The sequence below is a fragment of the Pan troglodytes genome, chromosome 5 (genome assembly GCF_028858775.2).
Source record: "Pan troglodytes isolate AG18354 chromosome 5, NHGRI_mPanTro3-v2.0_pri, whole genome shotgun sequence".
Classification (NCBI taxonomy): domain Eukaryota; kingdom Metazoa; phylum Chordata; class Mammalia; order Primates; family Hominidae; genus Pan; species Pan troglodytes.
The window spans coordinates 41369880-41390174 of record NC_072403.2 but is presented as its reverse complement, the minus strand read 5'-3'; the positions used below and the strand labels follow the sequence as shown (position 1 = coordinate 41390174).

Sequence of the window (20295 nt, the reverse complement as noted above, 5' to 3'; positions counted from 1 at the left end):
TTTAAAAAAAAAATACAAAAATAAGCTGGGCATGGTGGCACACGCCTGTACTCCCAGCTACTTGGGAGGCTGAAGCGGGGAAGGATGGCTTGAGTCTGGCAAGTCAAGGCTACAGTAAGCTGTGATCAGGCCATTGCTCTCCAGCCTGGGTGACAGAGCAAGACCCTGTCTCAAAAAAAAAAAAAAAAAGTGCTATCATGCTTCACATATGTTGAGGTTACATATATACGAATTTAACAGTAATATGAATTGTTGAGTATTGTCAGATGCTTCTCAGCTGCCATGTACAACTGTTAGGAATAGCACACGAATACATGAGAACCTCCAGAACATGGAAAGAAGCAAGAAAATGGACACTTGTTATGCAAATATCCATCACACCCATGCAACCTGAGAGGAAAGGTCTGAGAAATGATTTTTTCTTTCACCTAAGAGCTTCTGCAGCTCAAATCCTCCCCTCACTCCAAAGTAGTTTCCATCTCTGACGTCACTGCAGCTCAACCCACATATCTCTCCCAGATTTGGATGCAGGTACCTGTGTTTTCGTTCTACTTTTTTTCAGAGAGGATGTGGTGCTCTGTCACCCAGGCTGGAGTGCAGTGGTGCAATCACAGCTCACTGCAGCCTCGACCTCTTGGGCTCAAGCAATCCTCCTGCCTCAGTCTCCTGAGTAACTGCACCAGCATGCGCCACCACACCCAGCTTTACCTGTAGTTTTGAGGACAGAAGGTGAGAAACTGGAGAAGTGTCCCTGGGGCCTGAGCTGTGTCAGAGGGTGGATGTTCTTACAGTCCTGCCAGGTCAGCACTGAGCCCCAGACCCTCGTGAGACAGTTCTTAGTTCTTTTTTTTTTTTTTTTTTTTTTTTTTTTGAGACGAAGTTTCATTCTTGCTGCCCAGGCTGGAGTGCAATGGCGCAATCTTGGCTCACTGCAACCTCCGCCTCCCGGATTCAAGGATTCTCCTGTCTCAGCCTCCCGCATAGCTGGGATTACAGGCGCCCACCACCACACCTGGCTGATTTTTGTATTTTTAGTGGAGACAGGGTTTCACCATGTTGGCCAGGCTGCTCTTCAACTCCTGACCTCAAGTGATCTGACCACCTCGGCCTCTCAAAGTGCTGGGATTATAGGCGTGAGCCACCTTGCCCAACTGTGAGACAGTTCTTAGCAATGTATCTGTTTGGCATTTGCAAGTCTCAGGAGCCCTCTGAAGTGCAGGTCGCAGGCAGGACTACTCTTGTCCCGGTCCAGGGGGCAGTCCTGCTCCAGTGTGCCAAGTTCTTTGCTGCCTGAAAACAGTTTGCACATGCTGTGCCTTGTGCCTGGAACATTCTCTTTTCTAGCCTTCAAGATCCTTCAGGCTGGGTGCAGTGGCTCACACCTGTAATCCCAACACTTTGGGAGGCTGAGGCAGGCGGATCACCTGAGGTCAGGAGTTTGAGACCAGACTGGCCAAGGTGGTGAAACACCATCTCTACTAAAAATACAAAAATTAGCCAGGCGTGGTGGCACACGCTTGTAATCCCAGCTACTTGGGAGGCTGAGGCAGGAGAGAATCACTTGAACCCGGGAGGCAGAGGTTGCAGTGAGCCAAGATCACGCCATTGCACTCCAGCCAGGGAGACAAGAGCAAAACTCCGTCTCAAAAAAAAAAAATTCCTTCAGATTTCAGTTTAAATATGCCTTCCTCGGCCAGGCACGGTGGCTCAGGCCTGTAATCCCAGCACTTTGGGAGGCCGAGGTGGGCGGATCACTAGAAGTCAGGAGTTCGAGACCAGCCTGGCCAACATGGTGAAACCCCATCCCTACCAAAACTACAAAAAAAAAAAAAAAAAGAAAGAAAAAAAATTAGCCGGGCGTGGTGGCGGGTGCCTGTAGTCCCAGCTACTCAGGAGGCTGAGGTGGGAGAATTGCTTGAATCCGGGAGGCGAAGGTTGCAGTGAGCTCAGATTGCACCACTGCACTCCAGCCTGGGTGACAAGAGTGAGACTCCATGTCAAAAAAAAAAAAAAAAATTCCTTCCTCAGGGCCGGGCATGGTAGCTCATGCCTGTAATCCCAGCACTTTGTGAGGCCAAGGCAGGCGGACCACTTGAGGTCAGGAGTTTGAGACCAGCCTGGCCAACATGGTGAAACCCCTTGTCTACTAAAAATACAAAACATAGCCAGGTGCCTGTAATCCCACCTACTCAGGAGGCTGAGACAGGAGAATTGCTTGACCCTGGGAGGCAGAGGTTGCAGTGAGCTGAGATCGTGCCATTGCACTCCAGCCTGAGTGACAAAACAAGACTCCATCTCAAAAAACAAAACAAAACAAAACAAAACCTTCCTTCCTCAGACAGCCTTGCCTGTACTCTAAATCCAGACTGGAACCCACCTGCTGATCTCGTGGAGCCCAGTTCTTTTCCTTCTTGGCATTTCTCACAACTAATAATAATGAGATCATTATCACTAATTTGGGTATTTATGTCTCTACTATCTGTCTCTCTCACAAGCATGTAAGCTGCACGAGGGCGGGGACCACATCATGTTGTTCATCTCTGTATGACCATTATTTAGCATAGCGCTTGGCACACAATAGGTGCTCAGGAAATACTTGTTGACTGACACTCAGCTGTCAGTTTCCTCACCTTTAATATCAGGGTGTTTTCGTTTGGTTGGTTGGTTGTTTGGTTTTGTTTTTGAGACAGGGTCTCACTCCATTGCCCAGGCTGGAGTGCTGTGGCACTGTCTTAGCTCACTGCAGCCTCTGCCTCCTGGGCTCAAGTCATCCTCCTGCCTCAGCCTCCCAAGTAGCTGGGACCTCAGGCATGTACCACATTGCTCAGCTAATTTTTAAATTTTTTGTAGAGACAAAGTCTCACTATGTTGCTCAGCCTGGTCTTGAGCTCCTGGGCTCAAGTGATCCTCCCAAAGTGCTGGGATTACAGGCATAAGCCACTGCTCCTTGCCCTAATATCAGGGTGTTAATGTCTGTCTCATAAATATTATTGTGAGGGTGGAGTCAGAATGGGAGCAAGCCACAGTAGGTGGACAATAAATGCTATTATTATTATATGGTCAGAGCCAAGTGAGGACTGAGGCCTCTCTGAAGTGTTGACTTGAGGACTGTTTAGAGTTGGATAGGTTTCATGGAATAGGGAGGGCGTTCCGGGAGGGAACAGCCTGAGCAAAGCCATGGAGGACAGAACTGTAAAGGCAGTAAGGAAACCTCTGTGGCTGGATGAAGAGTATGGCTTGGGATAACCCTGTGGTTAGAAAGGCAGACTGGGGCCAGATCAGGGAGAGCCTTGAATGTCAACCCAACAAATTTAAACTTAATCCTTAGGCAGTAGGGAGCCAATGAATGTTTTTGAACAAAGGTGGCAACCGAAGAAGTAGTATTTTAGAAAGGTCCATTTGATATGGATTTACTGTAATTAGCCAGGATCGTGCCACTGCACTCCAGCCTGGGTGACAAGAGCAAAATTCTGTCTAAAACAAAACAAAACAAAACAAAACCACAAAAGCATGTCCCCTATCAGTGAAAAAAGAAAAAGAGTTAAGGGTATACCTCCAATACAGACATATTCTTTTTTTTTTTTTTTTCTGAGACGTAGTCTTGCTCTTTTTGGCCAGGCTGGAGTGCATTGGCAAGATCTCGGCTCACTGCAACCTCCGCCTCCCAGGTTCAAGTGCTTCTCCTGCCTCAGCCTCCCCAGTAGCTGGGACTACAGGTGCCCACCACGATGCCCAGCTAATTTTTTATTTATTTATTTATTTATTTTGAGACGGAGTCTCACTCTGTTGCCCAGGCAGGAGTGCAGTGGCATGATTTCCGCTCACTGCAAGCTCCGCCTCCCAGGTACACGCCATTCTCCTGCCTCAGCCTCCTGAGTAGCTGGGACTACAGGTGCCTGCCGCCATGCCCGGCTAATTTTTGCATTTTTAGTAGAGACGAGGTTTCACCATGTTAGCCAGGATAGTCTCGATCTCCTGACCTTGTGATCCGTCTGCCTCGGCCTCCCAAAGTGCTGGGATTACAGGGGTGAGCCACCGCACCCGGCTAATTTTTGAATTTTTAGTAGAGACTGGGTTTCACTGTGCCGGCCAGGCTGGCCTCGAACTCCTGACCTGAAATGATCCACCTGTCTCAGCCTCCCAAAGTGCTGGGATTACAGGTGTAAACCACCGCACCTGGCTCTAGTTCTTATTTTTTGTGAGAAATAAAGATAAATACAGGATCCAGTCTAATGTTTTCTTCCACATCCCATTGACAAATGACTAATTGGCCCCTCTCACCCCAAGCTTCTGGGGGCTTCTCGGGGCAGGTGGAGCTGGCGGCCATCCTGCAGGCTGCTGGGGATCTGAGAAGAACTGGAGTTGAGATTCTTCCCCCAGTGGCCTGGGCCTAGCAGGGGAGGGTCGTGGGCTGTAGCACCTCCCACAGCGCGGCCAGGCCTCCACTCCTTGAGCAGGGGGAAGGGGGGTGAAGTTGAGCCGAGATTAGCAGGAGTCGGGAGGGAGGCTCCTAGACCTGCAGAGAAAGGGGTGCGATAGGCAAAGGCACCATGCCTCTGCGGGATGAAACCCTCCGAGAGGTGTGGGCCTCTGACAGGTCTGGAAGGCCCCCATTTCGTGGCACCTGAACCCTGGGGGGCCTAGATGGAGGGGCCGGGTGGGATGGGGAGGGAAGGGGAAGGGAGACAGGCTGATCCCTTTGCTACCCTCAGTGGGCATGAAGAAGAAAGCCTGAGCCCGGAGGCCCCGCGGCGCCCCAAACAGGTATGCCACCCCACTTGGAAAGGAAGCAGAAAGATGTCCCACTGTGCGTAAACCCACGCAGGGTAGGGGGTCTAGGGGTGGGACAGGTCCCCCTTAGCAGGGTCTGGGGGTTGCATGTCTGGAGATCTGGGGGGAGAAAGGGCTGTTTGGGGGCTTGGGGTTTCCAGGGAAGGAATAGGGACTTTGGAGCATTGGATATGTCCACGATGCATGGAAGGGGTCATCCTGCCTCACTCCAAGAAGGGGGCTGCAGTTCCCCCCGGATAATCTGCGGTTATTTCTGGCGGCTCAAGGGATTAGAGGGGGATGGGCGGGCCTCAGCGCCCCCCTTTCCTTCCTCGACCTCCTCTTGACCCCCGTTCCGCAGCGACCCGCCCCGGCACAGAGGCTAAGGAAGAAGAGGACGGAGGCCCCCGAATCCCCCTGCCCCACGGGATCCAAGCCCCGGAAGCCCGGAGGTGGGCGGGGTGCAGAGCCCGGGTGGACCCCCAGGGTGTGGGCTGCGGAAGCGAGGGGCTTGAGGGCCGGCGCGGGTGTCGCCGAGCCCTGGGATGGGGTAGGGGAGGAGGGGGCGGGGAGTGATGAGAGGGGAGGGATTGGGGTTGGGGTTGGGGTTGGGGTTGGTGTAGAAGGGGGTGGCGTTGGGGTAGAAGGGGGTGGGAAGCTGAATGGAAGCCGGGGAGAAGTGTTGAAAGTGGAAACCCAAGCCCAGGGGAGATCCCTAGGGTGAGGAGCCCGAGGGGGCGCGCCCAGGCTTGGGGGTAGCGGGTAGAGGCGCTGCCTCGCCGACCCGCGAATGGGACCCTGTCTGAACCCCGCATCTCGGCTCAGCTGGGCGGAGGGGGAGGCCGCGGGAGGAGCCTTCCCCAGACCCAGCCCAGGCCCGGGCGCCGCAGACGGTCTACGCCAGGTTCCTCAGGGACCCCGAGGCCAAGAAGCGCGACCCCCGGGAAACCTTTCTGGTAGCCCGTGCCCCAGACGCGGAGGACGGTGAGAGAGGGCCCCAGGGACGCGGGTGAGGGGGCGGTGGAGCTAAGGAGAGAAGGGGCTGGCTGGACGGGAACGGCCCAGAGAGGCAGAAAACAACTGTAGTCAAATAGCCCCCACTTTTCTGGCCTTGTCTTTGAGCCAGGTATTGTGCTAAGCACCAACTATGAGAGGGTGCTTTGTTCCCCCCCTCCACCATTGTACAGATGGAGAAACTGAGTCATAGAGCCGTTAAGGGTTTTTGCCTTAAACAGCAGTTAGGAGCCAGAAGTAGCCCAGATGGGTCTGACTAAAGGTCAGAAACAGACAAGGTCAGGGAGAAGCACAGTGAATGCAGGGAGATGGGGAAAGGAGGTAAGGGGAGCGTGTAAGGAGAGGAGGGTCTCAGGAAGAGAGAGGGAGGGCATTTCCCCAGGACAGGATTCCTCCAACCCCAGCCACTCCCCTGATTTGCAGACCCTGAAGGCTGCCAGTCACCCTCATTCTTCTGGGAAGGTGCCAGGTCTCCGGTTCTTGTTTCAGAAGGGCAGGCTCCCCTCCTGGTGCCCATGCACCACTTCCCAGCAGTCTGGAGGAACTGGGCTCCCCAGATAAGGAGGGCCCGGCTCAAACCCCCATTATGAAGAGTTTCTACCTGCAGAGGAGGAGGAGGAAGAGGAGGATGAGGATGACGAGGAAGAGGAGGCAGAGGAAAAGAAAGAGAAAATCCTTCTGCCTCCCAAGAAGCCCCTGAGAGAGAAGAGCTCCGCAGACCTGAAGGAGAGGAGGGCCAAGGCCCAGGGCCCAAGGGGTGGGTGCTGAGGGTGCTGAGAGAGCTCACAGGGAAGCAGAACAGCCCTGTCCTTGGAGGGCTTGGCGTCTCACTGAGACGCAGCGATTGAGGCCTCAAAATGAACCCAGTGCTGTGACCGGAGGGTTTTTCCTCTGATAATTTCTCCCCACGATGGTCCTTAAGGACATAGACCAATATATGCCTCCACCCCTGGCCCCACTGCCCCTGCCCCTTGAGCTCTGTGAGGCAGAGGAGGACAGAGGATTCTAGTTTTCTTTGTGATTTTTGTTTAGTTTTTGTTTTAACTCAATGGAAATTGTTATCATTTTTATAAAAGTATCAAAGTGATTACAGTAAAAAGAAATCAATGAATCAATGCTGTGATGGCGTCCTGGCCTGGGCACATTACCTGTTAGGGACCAGCAGCCTGGCCTAGAGCTAGGACCTTGGGCCTCTGAAGCAGAGATAGCACACTCTGTAGTGGTGACCAGAGAAGGTTTCCTGGAGGACATGGGACAAAAGGCAGGATTCAGAGGCTCGGTTAGAAGGCCTGGTGTTCATTCATTCGGGAACTGCTTGTTAAGCTCCTGGTCTTTGTCCAGAGCTTTTTTGGCCTCAGGGAAAGAAAAACCAAGATGAGCAGAAGTCAATACAAAAATTAGCCAGGGGTGGTGGCGCGCGCCTGTAATCCCAGCTACTTGGGCAGCTGAGGCACAAGAATCACTTGAACCCCGGAGGTGGAGGTTGCAGTGAGCCGAGATCCTGCCACTGCATTCCAGCCTGGGCAACAGTGAGACTGTCTCAAAAAAAAAAAGAAAAAGAAGGCAGGCTGTGGGCCCCTGTCAAGCTTTCAGCCTCCCTGGGGACTATAGGGAGGACAAGAGGGTTGGAAGGCAGCCTTCAGCCCCAGTAGACACCTTCTTTGCCTGACCCCCATCTTCCATTTCCAGGAGACCTGGGAAGCCCTGACCCCCCACCGAAACCTCTGCGTGTTAGGAATAAGGAAGCTCCAGCAGGGGAGGGGACCAAGATGAGAAAGACCAAGAAGAAAGGTGAGCCCAGCCTAGGGAGGAACAGGGGACTCCAGTTGCGGTGGGGGTTGTGACGCTTTCACATCCACACATGCAGGGTCTGGGGAGGCCGACAAGGACCCCTCAGGGAGCCCAGCCAGTGCGAGGAAGAGCCCAGCAGCCATGTTTCTGGTTGGGGAAGGCAGTCCTGACAAGAAAGCCCTGAAGAAGAAAGGTGGATGGCAAGGGCTTCTGGTGTGGTGACATCTTGAGGTGGTCCTGGGGGCGGGGAGCTAGAGGGTCCTTACAGCATACAAGACAGTGCTAGGTAAGGAGTTTGCCGGGTCTAGAGTCAGACAACGTGCGGGGCATCTTGCCCCCCGCTTTGATAGCTATGCGGTCTCAGGCAGGTGTCTTAGCCTTTTTGGGCTCTAATAATAACATGGGGTCGACTCTCTTGTGGTTGTGGGGAGCATCCAAGTGAGACATGGGTGTTGGAAGCACTTTGCAAACCAGGGTGAGGAGTTCACAGCCTTGTTTCCCCCTCCATGCTCAGGCACTCCCAAAGGCGCGAGGAAGGAGGAAGAAGAGGAGGAGGAGGCAGCTACGGTGACAAAGAACAGCAATCAAAAGGGCAAAGCCAAAGGAAAAGGCAAAAAGGTTGGGGCCCAGAAGGGCAGGGGGCTGAGGTCCCTTCAGGGAGCAGAGGCAGGGGCCTGGACTTGGGAGCCTAGAGGGTGGGGGCTTGGAGCCACTTGAGGTTAGAACCTTGGCTCCCCCTCTTGTGACAGGATATAAGGACAAAGGAAACCAGATTTGTGCAAACAGAGGAGGCGTTTGTGGGGTCACCAGGCTAGGACTGGCCATGCAAGGGCCTTATGTCATCTGGGCTCTCTGAGGCCTCCCCTCTGGAGCATAACCATCAGACAGCCAGAGATGTCCCCACGCCCCCACCATGTTTTCTGTGCCAGGGAGGAGGAGCACACAGGCAGAGAGGCAGATGAGGACTGACTGACAGTCAGCTGCACCGGTTGTTAAAATGTTTCCACCCTACTGCCCTGAGCTCCCCAGGCGCTTTCACTCACCTTACCCAGGACCTCCCAACCTCCCAGCAACTAAACACTCCAGCAACGAAAGGGTTAATACTGCCCATCAGGAGCCTCCCTGTTTCTCCTCCAAGCTTACCAGTATGCATCTCCATGGCGAACAGGTTGTTAAATATTTTGAATATTGCCCCTGCTCCCAAACAGGACTCAGACACCAACACACAAAAGCTGGAGTAAGCAGGAGAGGGAGGTCCAACTGACAGAAAGTAACAAAAGTCTTCAAGGAACAGGTTTCTCCCAGTGGGGAGATCACCACGAGGACAGGGCCTGGATTTTAGCTTTGTAGGTTTATTAGTTTGTGCAGGAGTGGTCAGGTCTAGGGGGACTGATTCACATTAACCAAGATCACCAGATGCTGATGTACAAACTGAAAGGCCAGTTTACTGTCTCCCAGAGGGGAATGTAACTGCAGAACAGCCTTCAGTACAGTAGGCTCTTGAAATTTGCAGCTGCTGAAGTGTTTGAATAAGTTCTGGCTTTCTCCACATCGTGTTCCAAACATAGTCTTTTGTTTCCCAGGTTTCTTCTGGAACAACCTAGAGTAGAGAACAGGTGATGACTTGTCCCTGAGCTGAGGGTTCACTGCTCTACATCAGCCTCCCTCAAACACACTGCAAACCTGTGCTCAACAAAAACGGCCATGGCCAGGCAAAGTGGCTCATGCCTGTAATCCCAGCACTTTGGGAGGAGGAGGCAGATGGGTCACTTGAAGTCAGGAGTTCAAACCAGCCTGGCGAATAGTAGAGATGGTGAAACCCCATCTCTACTAAAAATACAAAAATTATCGGGGCATGGTGATGCGCACCTGTAGTCCCAGCTACTTAGGAGGATGAGGCAGGAGAATCACTTGAACCCAGGAGGTGGAGGCTGCAGCAAGCCGAGATCATGCCACTGCATTCCAGCCTGGGCAACAAGAGCAAGGCTCCATCTCAAAAAAATAAAAAATAAAATTTAAAAAATGGCCAACCACAGCACATCTTCGTGGATTCTTCGTGGCTCCCAAATAGCATTGAACCCTCAAATGCACACACCCAGGCTGGCAGTCCATGCTTGCCTCTGTTGGAAAAGTTGGGCTTAGACTCTTGGCTCCCTTCCTGTGAGGGATAGAACATGAGGACAAAGGGCACCAGGTTTGTGAGAACAGAAGGGGCTGTTGTGGGGTCACCAGGCCACCCTAGGGCTTTATGTCACCAAATTGTTCTTAGGAGTTTCTCAATGAGCAAAGTGAGCTTACATATTCATTCATGTGTTAACTATGCATTGCTATGTAACAAATCACCCCAAACTGAGCATCTTAAAACAACATTTACTTTCTTATTCAATTTCTGAGAGCCAGAAATCTAGGAGTGGCTTAGCAGAGTAGTTCTGGCTCAGGGTCTCGGAGGAAGCTGCAGTCAAAATGTCAGCTGGGGCTTCGGTCACTCTGAAGGCTTCACTGGAAATGAAGGATCCACTTCTAAAATAGTTCCCTGTGGTGGGTGTTAGCTGGAGATCTCAGTTCCTTCCTACAGGGACCTCTCCTGGAGGCTGCTTGAGTGTTCTTTTTTTTTTTTTGCTCGAGTGTTCTTATGGCATGGCAGCCAACTTCTCCCAAAGTCCAAGAGACAGAGAGCCATATAGAAACCACAATATCTTTTATGACCTAACCTTGGAGTGGCCCATGATCACTTCTGCCATATTCTACTGGTCACAGAGACCAACCCTGGTATGCAGTGGGAGGAGACTACACAAAGGCACAAATACCAGGAGACAAGGATCACTGGGTGCCATCTTATGATAATGAATATCATCTTGACTATGGTATTCATTATTTACTATACGCTAACAATAAGAGTAGCAGCTAACACTTCCATAGTGCTTAGAACACAGCAGTCCATTCTGTTAGCCCCACTTCACTGCCTGAGACAGTGTGCAAAGGAGGGAAGGTCTTTCTAAAGGCTCTGGACCTCATAGGAGATTGGACAAAACTCATGCCCCAGCCCCACCTCTTACTAGTTATGTGAACTTGGGCAAGTGACTTAACTTCTCTAAGCCTCAGCTTCTTCACCTATACAATGGGGATGACTACCGCAGTGGGGTGATAAGAGGATGAAATGAGTAAATATTTCGAAAGTACTTGAAACTATGGCACCCTGATAGAATTTATGCAAGTGTGTGTTAAATACATAGGTAAGGTCTGTCCCAGGTATCCACCCCTACTATACCTACTTCTCAGATGAGAAAATTGAGTTACAGTGTGGTGAAACTTAACAGTGAAGACAGTTAGTAGTGAAACTAGGATTTGAACCTAGACAGTCTGGCTCCAGAGTGTGTGCTCCTATCCACAAGCTAAGCAGAATCAAAATAAATCACAGAGCTCCCCAGAGCCTCCTAACTTGGCCGTGCCGGGGTGCCAGGGAGCATGAGGGGCAGTGGCTTCCCCGCCTCCAGGGATGCGGCCCCTGCTCTAGCCAGCCTCTCTGTTCTCTCCGCACACAGAAAGCGGTGAGTTGTCCTGCCGGGCTGCCCGTGTCTCAGCACTGGGACCTGCTGGGAGCGGGGGAGCTGGTGCTCTGGGGCTGATGTACCCTCTGCCCCCACCCAGAAGGAGGAGAGGGCCCCGTCTCCCCCCGTGGAGGTGGACGAACCCCGGGAGTTTGTGCTCCGGCCTGCCCCCCAGGGCCGCACGGTGCGCTGCCGGCTGACCCGGGACAAAAAGGGCATGGATCGAGGCATGTATCCCTCCTACTTCCTGCACCTGGACACGGAGAAGAAGGTGGGTGGGGAGAGGCAGCAGAGGAGGGAGTGTGGAGGGATCCGGGATGGGGGCCACGGGACAAACGGGCCTGCTTTCTCCCTGCAGCTCACCTCCATCCCTTCCCACCTTCTCTTCCCATCCTCTCACCTGTCTCCCCTTTTCCCCAGGTGTTCCTCTTGGCTGGCAGGAAACGAAAACGGAGCAAGACAGCCAATTACCTCATCTCCATCGACCCTACCAATCTGTCCCGAGGAGGGGAGAATTTCATCGGGAAGCTGAGGTGGGGCTGGGCTTCCTGGGGCTGGGGGGGCTTGGGTCAGCAAAAGGCCATAGCCAGTCATCTCTGTCCTGCTGTGCCTGGTAGAGCACCCACCACAGTGGGCACCCTGGAAACGTCCCCTAGCCTAGGGCCTCTCACTTTGACGTACATAGATCATGTGGGGAGCTTGTTAAAATGGTTGAGTGTGTGGGGTGGGCCCGAGAGTCTACATTTTTAATGAGCACCCAGGCGATGCCGACACTGCTGCCAGCCTAGGGCCTCACTTGGAGCAGGGCATAAGTTCCACGAGGGCAGGCACTGTGCCTGCCTTGTTTAGGGCTGAATTCCTAGCACTGAACACATATTAGCTACTCAACAAGTATTTACTGATCAAGTGAATGAACATATATTCAACACTATCCTGTGCTGTCTTCCCATACATCTCATCTAAACCTCACCACAAATCTGAGAGCTGAAGGAAGGGGATGCCTGAGTCAGGCCTTATTTCTTAAATGTATGTATTTAGGCTGGGCACAGTGGCTAATGCCTGTAATCCCAGCATTTTGGGAGGCCAAGGCGGGTGGATCACCTGAGGTCAGGAGTCCGAGATCAGCCTGGCCAACATGGTGAAACCCCGTCTCTACTAAAAATACAAAAATTAGCCAGGTGTGGTGGCATGCACCTGGAGTCCCAGCTACCTGGGAGGCTGAGGTGGGAGAATCTCTTGAACCCAAGACGGGGAGGTTGCAGTGAGCTGGGATCATGCCACTGCACTTCCAGCCTGGGTGACAGACCAAGACCCTGCCTCAAAAATAAATGAATAAATAAATGTATGTATTTAACAAAACTTTTATAAGGCCTATTTATGTGTCAGGTGTGATTCTAAGTCACTTCCAGGCCAGGCGCGATGGCTCACACCTGTAATCCCAGCACTTTGGGAGGCTGAGGCGGGCGGATCACAAGGTCAGGAGATCAAGACCACCCTGGCTAACACAGCGAAACCCCGTCTCTACTAAAAATACAAAAAAAAAAAAATTAGCCCAGCGTGGTGGCAGGCCCTGTAGTCCCAGCTACTCAGGAGGCTGAGGCAGAAGAATGGCGTGAACCCGGGAGGCGGAGCTTGCAGTGAGCAGAGATCATGCCACTGCACTCCAGCCTGGGCGACAGAGTGAGACTCAGTCTGAAAAAAATAAAGAAAAAAAAAGTCACTTCCAAATGTTAACCCATTCAATCCTCTTATTGTCCAAATGAGGGAAATGCTGTTGCTCAGCCCATTTTATAGATGGGGAAGTTGGGGCTCAGAGAGTTTAAATACCTTGCCTAAGATCTCACAGCTAGTAATAGTAAGAGATGGAGTTGGGATTTTAACACTGCCTAGTCTCCTTGTAGATTCAGCCCTTTTTTTTGTTTTGTTTTGGAGACTGGGTCTTACTCTGTCGCCCAGGCTGGAGTGCAGTGATGTGATCAAGGCCATGGCTCACTGCAGCCTCGACCTCCCAGGCTCAAGTGATCCTCCCACCTTAGCCTCCTGAGTAGCTGGGACTACAGGCACATGCCACCGTGCCTAGATAATTTGGCAGGTGGGGGGCAGAGGGCGGGTGTTTTTTGTAGAGACAGGGTTGCCTGCCATGTTGCCCAGGCTGGTTTCCAACTCCTGGACTCAAGCGATCCTCCCTCCTCTGACTCCCAAAGTGCTGGGATTACAAGCTTGAGCCACCATGCCCTGGGTTGGGCCAGCATTTAAAAAGACCTCTGCATAGGGGGAAGCCTGGGGCAGGGGACATGAATTGCTCAGTCCTAACTCACCCCCACCCTTGTAGGAAGCTCTCTAAACTGCTTGGCTGTGTGGAAGGGGCCTGGGGCAGGGATGTAGGATCCCCTCAGCCCCACCCCAAGCTCTACCCTGCTTGCAGGTCCAACCTCCTGGGGAACCGCTTCACGGTCTTTGACAACGGGCAGAACCCACAGCGTGGGTACAGCACTAATGTGGCAAGCCTTCGGCAGGAGCTGGCAGCTGTGATCTATGTGAGGACTCCACCTGTCCCCCATGCCAGGCTGCTCCCCTTACAGGGGCTGGCCTCACAGGCATCTGTTTCCTTCCCAGGAAACCAACGTGCTGGGCTTCCGTGGCCCCCGGCGCATGACCGTCATCATTCCTGGCATGAGTGCGGAGAACGAGAGGGTCCCCATCCGGCCCCGAAATGTGAGCCCCACACCTCCCTGGCCCCTGGCTCCCTATGTGAGAAACAGGAGTCGGGGCTCAGCTTAGGAAATAGCCAACTCCCTGAGCACGTCCATCACCCTCCAACACAAATTCATTCTGGCCACCTAGGGAATGGACTTGGGCTTTTTGTAATTGAATTCACTGAAAAACCACAATGGGCTTTTTGGTTGTTTTCGGAGTTTACATCAAATTCATATATTACATCCATTCATATCTTCATTGACCACACATATTGAGTGCCAAGTATTATCCTAGGCACCTGGAAGACATCAGTGGACAAAACAAAGATCTGCACCCCTGGGCCGGGCGCGGTGGCTCACGCCTGTAATCCCAGCACTTTGGGAGGCCGAGATGGGTGGATCACGAGGTCAGGAGATCGAGACTATCCTGGCTAACATGGTGAAACCCCGTCTCTACTAAAAATACAAAAAAATTAGCTGGGCGTGGTGGCGGGCGCCTATAGTCCCATCTACTTGGGAGGCTGAGGCAGGAGAATGGCGTGAACCTGGGAGGCGGAGCTTGCAGTAAGCCGAGATGGCGCCACTGCACTCCAGCCTGGGCGACAGAGCGAGACTCCATCTCATTAAAAAAAAAAAAAAAAACAACAACAACCAAAGATCTGCCCCCCTGAAGCTGGCATTCTAGTGGGAGGAGAGTGACAGTAGACAATAATCGTGATAAATAAGTAAATTATGGAGCATACTGGAAGGTGGTAAGTGCTATGGTGAAAAATGTCAGACCAGGTGCAGTGGCTCACACCTGTAACCCCAGCACTTTGGGAGGCTAAGGTGGGCGGATCACTTGAGGTCAGGAGTTTGAGACCAGCCTGGCCAACATGGCTAAACCCCGTCTCTACTACATATACAAAAATTAGCCGGGCGTGGCAGCGGGCAACTGTAATCTCACCTGTTTACTCAGGAGGCTGACGCAGGGAGTATTGCTTGAACCCGGGAAGCAGAGTTTGCAGTGAGGCAAGATCACGCCACTGCACTCCAGCCTGGGCAACAGAGCGACACTCTGTCTCAAAAATAAAAAAAAATGTTGCCAGCCATGGTGGCTCACGCTTGTGACCCCAGCATTTTGGGAGGCCAAGCTGGGCAGATCACGAGGTCAGGAGTTTGAGACCAGCCTGGCCAACATGGTAAAATCCCGTCTCTACTAAAAATACAAAAATTAACTGGGCATGGTGACAGGCACCTGTAATCCCAGCTACTCAGGAGGCTGAGGCAAGAGAATCACTTGAACCCCGGAGGCGGAGGTTGCAGTGAGCCAAGATCACGCTGCTGCACTCCAGCCTGGGTGACAGAGCTAGACTCCATCTCAAAATAAATAAATAAATAATAAAAAATAAAAAGAAAAAATTTAAAAAGAAAAAAGTCAAACAGGGGAAGGTAGATAACAAGTGTGTAAGTCTCAATATTAAATATGGTTGTCAAAGCAGACCTCAATGAGAAGGTGAGGGAGTGAGCCTACAGATATCTGGGGGAAGAGCACCTGGGCAGTGGGAAGAGCCAGTGCAAAGGTCCTGTGGCAGGAGGGGCCCTGGTGGACTGGAGGAACCACCAGGTGACCAGTGTGGCTGGAGGGAGAGGAGGTCAGAGAAGTGAGGGGTAGACAGGGTCTTTAAAACTGATTTTTGCTCTGAGAGAAATGGGAAGCCACAGCAGGGTTTTGAGCAAAGGAGTGACATGACTTGTTTTTGTTTTTGTTTTTGTTTTGAGACGGAGTCTCGCTCTGTAACCCAGGCTGGAGTGCAATGGCCTGATCGCAACTCACTGCAACCTCTACTTCCCAGGTTCAAGAGATTCTCCTGCCTCAGCCTCCCGAGTAGCTGGGATTACAGGTGCATACCACCATGCTCAGCTAATTTTTGTATTTTCAGTAGAGACGCGGTTTTGCCATGATGGCCAGGTTGGTCTTGAACTCCTGACCTCAAGTGACCCACCTGCCTCAGCCTCCCAAAGTGCTAGGATTACAGGCCTGAGCCACTGTGCCCAGCCTTTTTTTTTTTTTTTTTTTTTTCTGAGACCGAGTCTCACTCTGGGTCTCACTCCAGCCCAGGCTAGAGTACAGTGGTATGATCATGACTTACTGCAGCCTCGACCTCCTGGCTTCAAACAGTGCTGCTTCCTGCCTCAGCCTCTCTTCTAGCTGAGACCCTAGGCACATGCCACCATACCTGGCTAGTTTTTTGTAGAGCCAGGGTCTCACTTTGTTGCCCAGGCTGGTCTTAAATTCCTGAAGTGACCCTCTCGTCTCGGCTTCTCAAACTGTTGGGATTATATGCGTGAGCCACTGTGCTTGGCATGACTTGTATTTTAAAAAGCAAAAGTTGTTTTGCGTGTGTGTGTGTGTGAGTTTAAGATGGAGAGATGTTCTGGAGAGACGTGTCAGTCCCGTGCTCTGCTCTTTAGCACTGCAGGTCCAGTGAGTCTAGGATTTAAGAGACTCTGGGTGACTCGCATGCCCCATCCTCACAGGAGACTGATGTCATTTTACTCATTTACAATGAAAGATAATACCCCGTCAGCTGATCACACATCCTTCCCTGCTGGAAAGTCACGGCCCAGGCTGATCTGCAGGGCACCAGTCATGGGAGGCTCAGTCTTGAGGGTTCACTCAGCCTGTGGGCCCCACAGTTGTCCTTCCCATGCCTGGAATAAACACACAAATCCCCCAGAGGCAGCATCTCCTGCCCTTGTTTGGGCTCAGTAAGAAATGCCTGGTGCTGTTTCGGGTCTCTCTTTTGCCAATTACAGTGCAGTGGGAGGAATGGTAAGAGCAAGGTGTCATGGAAACTCAGAGCTGAGACATCTAAATCAGATGGGGGGTCAGGAAGTCTTCTTGGAGGTGATCTTGAGTGGACTCACTCTAATCCATGAACGTGAGCAGGCGACAAGGAAACTCAAGAAAGAAAGATCTTAAGGGCACATTATACAGACCCTGCTCCTTCCTTTCAGAAACTCTCCTCCAAGTACACTTTCTCTTAACTGCAATTTACCTGTCCATCTCCCCAGCTCAACTGTGTGCCCTTTGCAGGTCCAAGATTGGCTCATCCTGTCATTAGGTACTGGTGTGTGTCTGTCTCCTAAGACCACCTGGGTACCAATGGCATGGAGCACCTATGTGCCAGATGCCCCTTGCCATTTTCCAGCCCTCCGCTTTGACATCCCAGAGACAAAGCCCCATTCTCACAGATGTGAACCCTGTCCACAAGGATGCCACAGATGCCAAGCCTATTCTCAGATACCCTAATGGATGAAGATGTCCAGGCCACACCCCTGTGCACACATGCCCAGGCCCCTTCTCCGGTCAGTCCTGAGCCATCTCAGCCATCTCTAACTGTCCTCTCCCTGTCTACTCCCCTGGGGCACCCCAGGCTAGTGACGGCCTGCTGGTGCGCTGGCAGAACAAGACGCTGGAGAGCCTCATAGAACTGCACAACAAGCCACCTGTCTGGAACGATGACAGTGGCTCCTACACCCTCAACTTCCAAGGCCGGGTCACCCAGGCCTCAGTCAAGAACTTCCAGATTGTCCACGCTGATGACCGTGAGTACCTGAGGGCCCAGGTCTGGCTCTTCTCCACCACCCCCAGGATGCTGACCTTCATTCAAGCTCCCCTCACCCCCTCACACACACACACACCAGCCTTTATCCCGAGAGCTGGGACATCCCACAAGGTCACTCTCTCCTCCATAGGCACTGACACTGTGCTCTCAGGAGCCTCAGATATTCTAAGCAGGTGTCTTGGGGCTCATCACTCCAGGTTCCCATTCCAGCATTGGCCAGAGCAGTGGGTTAGATACTGGGACATTCTGGATAAGATTGTGTTGAAGGAAGGGTTGAGCTCCTAGAGTCTGAAAACCACGGACAGCCCAACTCCTCTTTGTTCAAAGAGAGTGCTGAGGCTCAGAGAGGGCAGCCCTTTGCCCAGAGTCTCTCAGCAACTTCAGGAAGTTACACTGGCCCTCGAAATTTATTTCACAAAATTTACACAGTGTTTACTATGTGCCAGGCACTGTTCTCAGGATTTTACAGATAACTGAATCATTAAATCCCTTCAACATCCCTGTGAAGAGTGCCATTATTATCCCTATTTGGCAGGAAACTAAGGCACAGAGAGGTTAAGCAACTTGCCCACGGTCACATCACTACCAGGAGGTAGAGCTGACAGTCTGGATCTCCAGTGGCCATGCTCTTAATCTCTTCAAGATGGTTGCCTTTTAGGGGCAGGGAATATTAAGCATTTTTGAGTGCCTACTCTGTGTCTTCTCTCAAGTGAGGTCAAAGGACTACCCTGGAAGACTCAGGGAAACAAGGTGTCCCTGTTACAAGCCTTGGTTGGAAAGGCTTCCTTCCCACTAGGGTGAGGAAGTTTGGGGATGGAAGGGTATCTCCCATAAGTCTCTGGGTTCACAGGGTTGGACCAACATTGAGTGAGCCCCAACTGCATCCTAGGGATGTGCCCCCAGTGCCACCTGTCCTGTGGCTGTGGGACTGCTCTCCAGATCACGTTTCTGGTGGAGCCTGGTCCACCTGAGTTTGGGGGTATTTTTAGCAACTTCCTGTCCCTATGGATCCTGGGGGAGGTGCTGAGGTTGGGGCTGGGAACCTGGATCATTGAAGGGAGAGGTGCCCAGTGAGGCTGAGGAAGGGAACCAGGGGCTAGTCAAGGGGTGGAGCTGGAGTCTAAGGTGGGACTTCGTGGCTGGGGATAGGAGGAAAGAATGTGGCCAGAAACAACAGAGAATTTGGGAAGGAAGAATGCTGGGCTTGGATAAATTTGACAGGGTCCTATAGTTAATCAGGTGCGGGCTCTAGGCATGGCCTGTGGCAGCAGCAGAAAGGCAAGGTCCCTGCCCCCAGGAGATTATAGTGTGACTGCAAAGCCACGTGGTGCTGGTGTGGAGTGAGATAGGAAGAAGGGATGGGTGTTGAGTAACTGAGATGGTGGCTGAGGGTTGGAGCCCCAAGGCAAGGGAGAGACTGCCCCCAAGGTTGAGGGCACTGTCTGCCAGGATGGGGGTCCAAGGAGGTCTCGGGCCGCCCCCACCCCGTCTTGTGTCCATAGCCGACTATATCGTGCTGCAGTTTGGCCGCGTGGCGGAGGACGCCTTCACCCTAGACTACCGGTACCCGCTGTGCGCCCTGCAGGCCTTCGCCATCGCCCTCTCCAGTTTCGACGGGAAGCTGGCCTGCGAGTGACCCCAGCAGCCCCTCAGCGCCCCCAGAGCCCGTCAGCGTGGGGGAAAGGATTCAGTGGAGGCTGGCAGGGTCCCTCCAGCAAAGCTCCCGCGGAAAACTGCTCCTGTGTCGGGGCTGACCCCTCACTGCCTCTCGGTGACCTCCGTCCGCTCCCCAGCCTGGCACAGGCCGAGGCAGGAGGAGCCCGGACGGCGGGTAGGACGGAGATGAAGAACATCTGGAGTTGGAGCCGCACATCTGGTCTCGGAGCTCGCCTGCGCCGCTGTGCCCCCCTCCTCCCCGCGCCCCAGTCACTTCCTGTCCGGGAGCAGTAGTCAGTGTTGTTTTAACCTCCCCTCTCCCCGGGACCGCGCTAGGGCTCCGAGGAGCTGGGGCGGGCTAGGAGGAGGGGGTAGGTGATGGGGGACGAGGGCCAGGCACCCACATCCCCAATAAAGCCGCGTCCTTGGCCAAGCGGAGCGGTGGTTCCTCAGCGCGTGCGGAGAACGAGGCGGCAGGAGGCGTCCGAGGCGCGGGCTGGAAGCCTCAACCCCCGTCCCACTCCCGCCCAGGCCCCGGGCGCTCCCGCGTCCCCTACCCGCGCCCGTCGCGGGTCCTACCGAAACTCGGCGGCCGCACAGCGTCGAGACGCCCCCCGCGGCGGCCCGGGGAGCCGGGGCGAAAGGGAGGGTCCCGGAGGTCGGGGAAGAGGGAGAAAGGGAGAAGAAATTCGAGAAACTAGCTACGCGGGGAGAACCAGACAAACCGGGTCCCGGCAGGGCGGGCGCAGCCGCCAGGGCGGAGCCGGGTCTGGGGCCCCGGGAGTGGGGGGCAGGCCCGCGAGCTGGAGGGTACGCTCCGCCTTGGCGGCTCGGGACTAGGGTGGAGGGGCCGGGAGCCCCGGGGCCCGTGCGCTCCGGCTCTGCCGGGCTCCTCGTGACGCGGCACCCACGGCCCCCGGCACCGACGGGAGCCCTGCCCCCGAGGCGAGGGCTCCGCCCTCGGCCCCGCCCCAGGCCGGAGCCCCAAATTCCGGCGGGTGCCCGGGAGCGGGGCGAGGCCCGGAGCGCAGGGGGAGGAAGGCAGCTCCGCACGGGCGGGCGAGGAGCGGGGCGCCCAGGCGCGCGCCAGCCGGGGTGGCCGGGTCGCGAGGCCGCGGGGTAGGCGGCCCGAGCGCGGCTGGACGGCCCCGCCCCTCCCGGCCAGCACCGCCCCCTGCGCGCCCCGCCCCCTCCTTCCCGCAGCCCCCA

At 53.7% G+C, this 20295-nt stretch overlaps 1 protein-coding gene across 1 annotated transcript; it reads left to right on the top strand.

Annotated features, from left to right (window-relative positions):
* The first annotated feature begins 4550 nt into the window (after positions 1-4550).
* On the top strand, positions 4551-20281 carry TULP1 (TUB like protein 1). Its single transcript, XM_063813265.1, has 14 exons — positions 4551-4597; positions 5005-5222; positions 5596-5754; positions 6392-6541; positions 7474-7575; positions 7652-7768; positions 8090-8193; positions 11118-11123; positions 11224-11394; positions 11544-11656; positions 13549-13660; positions 13740-13838; positions 17239-17410; positions 18933-20281. The coding sequence occupies exons 1-14, from the start codon at positions 4551-4553 to the stop codon at positions 19064-19066; spliced, it is 1704 nt and encodes a 567-aa protein (XP_063669335.1). The 3' UTR covers positions 19067-20281.
* Positions 20282-20295: the final 14 nt, after the last annotated feature.

Coding starts and splice junctions, on each gene's coding strand:
- TULP1 (XM_063813265.1), top strand. CDS start 4,551: ATGCCTCTGCGGGATGAAACCCTCCGAGAGGTGTGGGCCTCTGACAG. Junction 11,395..11,543: donor ACCTGGACACGGAGAAGAAG/GTGGGTGGGGAG, acceptor CCTTTTCCCCAG/GTGTTCCTCTTGGCTGGCAG. Junction 13,661..13,739: donor AGCTGGCAGCTGTGATCTAT/GTGAGGACTCCA, acceptor TTTCCTTCCCAG/GAAACCAACGTGCTGGGCTT.